Genomic DNA, 6001 nt, shown 5'->3' on the forward strand with positions numbered 1-6001 from the left:
TAAGAAAATTGAAAAACTGGAGCCATAGTTGATTGTTGAAAACAGGAGAACCGCACAGGCAACATCTATGGTGACACAGTAGCGATGAAATATGTTTTGCTTTAGTTTAATGGGAATGATTCTTACATAATAATAAGTAGGAGGCAAATCCGTTTCGTGCAGCCTAGAGAGTGAGACCTCATTTACAGTAAAAAAAGGTACATGAGAAAACTTTGGAATAAAAAAGATAAGTTGAAGAATCTAAAACACTTCGAGGTTATGGTACAACCTAGATATGGGATACTTGTCTAAAAACAAAACATGTGATGATAGGATTATGAGCCAGGTAAAAGAAAATAACACGGCTCACACTTAAGAAACGATGCCATGTCAAAATAACGAATACTAGAGCTAAACACGTGAAAATTGCGTAGTGCGAGAAAATAATGAAATGTCCACACTACGTTCGTTTAAGACTTTGCCATCTCCAGCAAACACAGAAACAGGAAAATATGGCTTACTTACCAGTCACCCTCTGAACGAAGGGCTTGGCAATCCTCTGGAGAGCAGACATTTTGCTGATTGTTGGAGTTTTAACAGCGAAAGATGAGCGCTGGAGACGTCTGCTCTAAACTTGAGATTTTTCTCAAGGAGATTTGTACAAGAGCTGTGAGACACAATAGCCAACACACCAATCCAACATCAAAAGTTATTTTAAGTTACATTAGAAAACACGAAGTAAAACATGAATTATTAAAACAATTTGAAGATATTGGTTGTTTTTATTTATTAAAGTAAAGCTTCATTTTATCTTACATACAATTTGTTGACTGTTTAATTTAATTGTGCAGGTTGGTGTCATTCGTATGTCACGCCCTTCGTAACTACAGAAAGGCGGTTCAAAAAATACTGCTTTCAAAGAAACAAATTCTTTTCTTAAATTTGTTCATGCTTTTTCAGTTTTTTTAATGATAACAAATAGTGCTTGAAAACAAAATCCCCTCTCTCTCAAATAAATTTCTTAAAAAAACTAATGTCGGATGAGAAATTGTCAAACCAAAACACCATAGCGACGCGACGGTGGCGCCAAGCTGCTGTTGTGTTTTTCTGCTGCATTTGTGTTGTCTTCGCAGGGTTTGAATCTGCAGGTGTTTCAGAAGTAATTATTTCGCCAATGAAAAAATCTCTTTGGTCGATTAAATTGTAGGAGGTGCCAATTCAATCCAGATACACGTGTTGAAATTCTGTGACTGTGAAACACAAGGCTTTGTAACCTTCGTCTGCTTGTGTTTTTGACATAAGGTGTGTACATTTGGTTTTTCTTTTAAAATTTACTCCATTCGTTTGCATTGAATTCTATTCCAATCATTGTGTATATTTATTCCTTATGTGTCTCATTGTATGTGACTTTACACTCCTCCAGGCATTCAAACTTGCTTTTTTGGCGCACCTTCTGTTCCTCGAAAAATGGGTACTAGAAAGAAGTCAGGAGGCCCAAAGTTTGAGTTGAGCGCAGAACAGCGAGCTGATATTAAAGAAGCTTTCGACCTATTTGACACTGAAGGAAAGGGCAAGATAGAGACTAAGGAACTAAAGGTTTGTTTGGTTTTCTGTATTAGGCCTAGTTTAACTTTATAATTAACTTTTTTGTCTATAATCTGCTTTTTTGAGACTAAATCTTTTGTTTACACTGCTCTTTTGTGGGATTGTCTTTGCGGTGTAGGTTGCCATGAGAGCCCTTGGATTCGAACCGAAGAAAGAAGAAATCAAAAAGATGGTTGCTGAAATTGATAAAGATGGCACAGGTAAACTATTTCTGTTACTTGTTTCCTTCTTCCACAAGTATTTTAGTATCTTATTATTAGTTCCTGTCACCCTTGGATGATTATCGCAAATCAAATGAATCTTAGTACACCATTAACTTTTCCTTTTTTGTTTAGGTACTCTATCTTTTGAAGAGTTTCTGAACCTAATGACTACCAAAATGGCCGAGAAAGACACAAAAGAAGAGATTATGAAGGCCTTTAGGTTGTTTGATGATGATGAAACTGGGAAAATATCATTTAAAAATTTGAAGAGAGTAGCAAAAGAATTGGGTGAAAATTTGACTGATGAAGAACTACATGTATGTTTAAACTTTTATGTTCTAAGGATTGTGATTATGGATATTTGTTTATTCCTAAAACTTCAAATATACTTTCAGGAAATGATTGAGGAAGCAGACCGAGATGGAGATCATGAGATAAGTCAAGAAGAATTTTTGCGCATTATGAAAAAGACCAGTTTGTACTGATCATTAATCATCAGCAAGTATAATATCTACGTTGTATTTTCAAGGCTTTTCTCTCTTCGTCTTTGCTGAATATGTTGTTCTTTCCAAGAGGAAGAGCTGTGAAAATCATATTATGTGGTCTAAATTTTCTTAGATATAATGCTGTTACCTAGGTTGAGCTTCCACATGTTTTAAACGGGTACCAATCAAAAACTAATTTGATTTTGACTATTTTGTGTCCAGTATTAATGAAAAGTGTTTGTCTAACACATTTTAGTGTTTTAAATGTGTCAATTGTATTCTATATTATCATGCCATATGATTTTATTCCTCTGTGATTCCTTTTCCCTAATGATGTTTGCTGGTTTCAGCTGCTACATTTTCTGGGACCGCCCTCTCAAATTCTGATATATATACCTTATATTATAAATTAAAAGTTAAACTGTTATGCTTTGTGGCACAATGATTTGTTGTATTGACCAAAGACGTAAAGTGGATGAGAGCACTGTTGTGCTAGGTACATTCCAGAGGAGTGCAAACATTATTCCTAGCTTCCTAGAGAATCTTTCTGATTTAAGGTTTTCTTCTCTGTACAAAAGAATCCCTCCCACTCTTGAACATATCCTTACCTATATTTAAGTCTTTTTATTTTACTGAGTTGAAGCATATTTTTGTGGCTCATGTATGGAGAGCAAAATCTAAGTGTATTTTTCCTTTATATATCTGTTGGATTCCCAGAATGTTTCGGATGTAGAGGTTTTGCTATAAATTCTACTTGACTTTTCAACTTTTTTCACTGCAGTTCTACACATCTAGTCATGCTATGGCGATTTTAAAATATTCTGATTTTTTTTCAGGCTTCCAATTATGATTCTATATTTTGAGAAAATTTTACAAGTCGAAGGTTCTGAAATAATTCTTTCCTCTTTTTTTAAGTGTTTGTTTTTCAGTTTGTCTATTTTACAAAATTATTGAGTTTTATGTCGAACCTTTCATTACTTCTCAACAAAATGTCATATTTTTGATTGCTCTTGCCTTGTTAGTTGTTAATGTGTGTGACGTAAATATTTGTTCAAACTGAGCCTGCTCAGATTACAGTACTATTACGAATGTCGATGAAGTGAGTGGTCTCTCATTTAAATTAAATAAATCGTTTATTCCTCTAACTTTTTTAAACATTTCTTTTCTCCCTCGGCTCGGCGGCATCCAATCGTACTTCCCCCTCTAGGCCCTGCACCGCATCCGCATGCTGCTGTGCCGCCTGCTGCTGCTGAGGGCGGCGGGCCGGGCGGTGTGGTGGGGAGCCAGCTGATTGGGGGGAGGGGAAGGGGGACGGCGAAGGGGAAGTAAACAAAACACAGAGCCGCTGCCTCAGGCCAAAAACGTCAGTTGGAGCTGGACGGCGAGTCAGTGCTACAAGTCGACAGTGGACACTACTTGAGAGATTGTGCGCTTGGCCGACGGCCCGTTCACTTGCCGCGATCACGCCAGAGTCACAGGCGAGCGCGGAGCGGATCAGCAGAAGATCGCGCGCGGGCTGTGCGAGGGTCGGGGATCGAAGTCTCCTCCGTCGTCAGGCCGCAGTGCGAGCAACGAGCCTCACCGGCGGTGTTCTTGCCCTCGACTTTTTCTTCGCCAGGAACGGTGAGTAGCGCTTGTCGTGGACATTGTGTACTTTGCTGGACCTTTTCGGTGGTCTTCCCGACGTTGCGCCGCAGCGGTGGGGCTTCGGCCTTCGGCTCGCGTCAATCAATGAAGCGCTGCCTACGCGCCGCTAGCGCCGACCAGCCGACCAGCCGCGGGGAATTTCCAGAGGGATTGGCGCCACTTCTGTAAACGCTAAAAATCGTGACAATATCGACGCGATTCGGCAGGGTTCTGGGGCATTGGCGATTGAGGTTAAGCCGCGAGATTTGACAGGGTAGCCCACCGCGACCCATACGGGCGCCCACGACGTTGCCGGACTTCTCGCTTCCAGAGAGTTCCCCCCGGATGCAGCAGCGGGAGGAGAGGGGGTAGAGCCCTTGCACGGGTTGCAGTCTCCCCTCCCCCCCTCTTCTTTCGCTCTACGTATTTCTTCTTTCTCTGTTGTATGTGTAAGGCAGCGGCTCCTTATTCAAAAGCAACGCTCTTATTGCACCCAAAAGAGAGGTTTGGAGCATAGCGTCACGGCGATTTTATGAACTTTCTAAATCAGGTAGTACAATCGCATCGACCCGCCGCGGTGGCCGCGGTGACGACGAGAGGGGTAGGGTAGGGGTGCGGCGCGGCGCGCGAAACGCCTTGGAGTCTTGGAGTTCGGCCAGCTGATTCCCTGCCGCTCGCGTGCCCCGCGTGCAAGGGGAGGGAGGGGGAGGGGGGGGGGGAAGCACCAACGCTCGTATATTTTTATTATTGCTGCGTACCTCAGCGTAAGTAAGTTTGTCGCTGGGCTGTGACGCATCATGCGTGGCTACAAAATAAGCTGAATGCCTTCATGACGGGACACAGCGAGCGGGATAGACGATGATGGATGTTGCAGCGCCCACGGCCGTTTTTTCCTCGGGGTGGGGGTGGGATCGGATCGGATCGGAGGTGCAACCAGTGTGAATATTTATCGGCGCTTGTGAATCAGAATAAAAGTGGCCGCAGAGTCAGAGGCAGCTCTTCTTCTTCTTTTTTTTTTTAAGTAAGAGGGAGATCTATACTTTTGCGAAAGATACCCATATCTTTCTAGGAAGTTTGCCTTTCTTCCGTTCAAACATGCGCGGAATGTCTTGGCTGCGTCTTTTGCTGATACCGGGTGGTATTCGAAAAGACACGATGTACTCGCGCGCGCTCGAGGGGTCAAGTCCAACGGTCCGACAGCGCCAATTAGATTAAAATTAATGAACTCGCGTGAGATAAAGGGGTCGTACTGATTGGCCTTCCCCCTCGTGGCACGAGACGGACGCGTGCGCCTTCTGGCAGTATGTCAGCCGGCCGGCAGGGCGGGGAATCCGTCGGCCATCCGTGTGTATATCGGCAGGGCGATTAAATCAGGTGTGGGTTTAAGGACACTGTGTAAAGTCCGCCGAGTGTGTACTCGCTCGCGCCGTGCATCGGTGGCGCCGCGCTGCTGCTGCCTGGCACCGGGAGCCCGCGCATAAATAGTAACGTGCCGGTAGCTGTGTGAATCTGCGCGCCTTGCCGCCTGCTGGGCGCGCCGCCAGCGCAGCGCAAGCGGCCTGTTGTGGTCAGGCTGGTCAGACCTGCCATACCAGGACCCAGCATGTGGCGCCCGCGTGTGTCGTGTTTGATGCTGCTGGGGCTCACGGGCACGACACGGTCCTCCTATCGGGGTGAACCATCGCCCGCTAAGTAGCCCACAAGCGCCACGCGGCTGTGTCTGTCATCCGCCGACCAGACTGGCCCTGCCACGCTGCACCACGCCGGCCTCGACGCCGGCTGTGCTCTGCCAACGCAGCGCATTTTGGCGCTCGCTCGCTGTTCGGGCGCGGCGCCCATGCGGCAACTGCGTGGCGCGTTTCAAGTGTCAAAACTGTTGACTTTATAGCGGTATGCGACCGAGGCGTGGGTAGGGAACCCCACGGCACCCGTGGGTGGCGGGTCGCGGGTGTATGTCCAATGTCTAGAGGCCAAACGCCTACGAGGTGTGGGTAGGCAACCCCACGGCACCCGTGGGTAGCGGGCGGGTGTATGTCCAGGAGCTAAGCGCCTGCGAGGTGTGGGTAGGCAACCCCACGGCACCCGTGGGTAGCGGGCGGGTGT

General features: G+C 45.5%; 3 protein-coding genes across 3 annotated transcripts in view; 2 read left to right on the top strand and 1 right to left on the bottom strand.

The window, feature by feature from the left end:
• The window catches only part of LOC127750029 (uncharacterized), a 13048-nt gene extending 12376 nt beyond the window's left edge, over positions 1-672 (bottom strand). Inside the window, exon 1 of the mRNA XM_052270448.1 lies at positions 505-672. Within this exon, the coding sequence (XP_052126408.1) occupies positions 505-553 (49 nt within the window). The 5' untranslated portion in view covers positions 554-672. The remainder of the gene's footprint in view (positions 1-504) is intronic.
• The window catches only part of LOC113206598 (40S ribosomal protein S23), a 29505-nt gene that overhangs the window by 20105 nt on the left and 3399 nt on the right, over positions 1-6001 (top strand). The gene's annotated exons all lie outside the window — the stretch shown is intronic.
• LOC113206621 (uncharacterized) lies at positions 1035-3417 on the top strand. The gene is made up of 5 exons (XM_026422780.2): positions 1035-1281; positions 1403-1575; positions 1703-1784; positions 1920-2104; positions 2183-3417. The coding sequence occupies exons 2-5, from the start codon at positions 1447-1449 to the stop codon at positions 2270-2272; spliced, it is 486 nt and encodes a 161-aa protein (XP_026278565.1). The 5' UTR covers positions 1035-1281; positions 1403-1446; the 3' UTR covers positions 2273-3417.

This window comes from Frankliniella occidentalis, unplaced genomic scaffold, assembly GCF_000697945.3.
Source record: "Frankliniella occidentalis isolate FOCC.00 unplaced genomic scaffold, Focc_3.1 Scaffold124, whole genome shotgun sequence".
Lineage (NCBI taxonomy): Eukaryota > Metazoa > Arthropoda > Insecta > Thysanoptera > Thripidae > Frankliniella > Frankliniella occidentalis.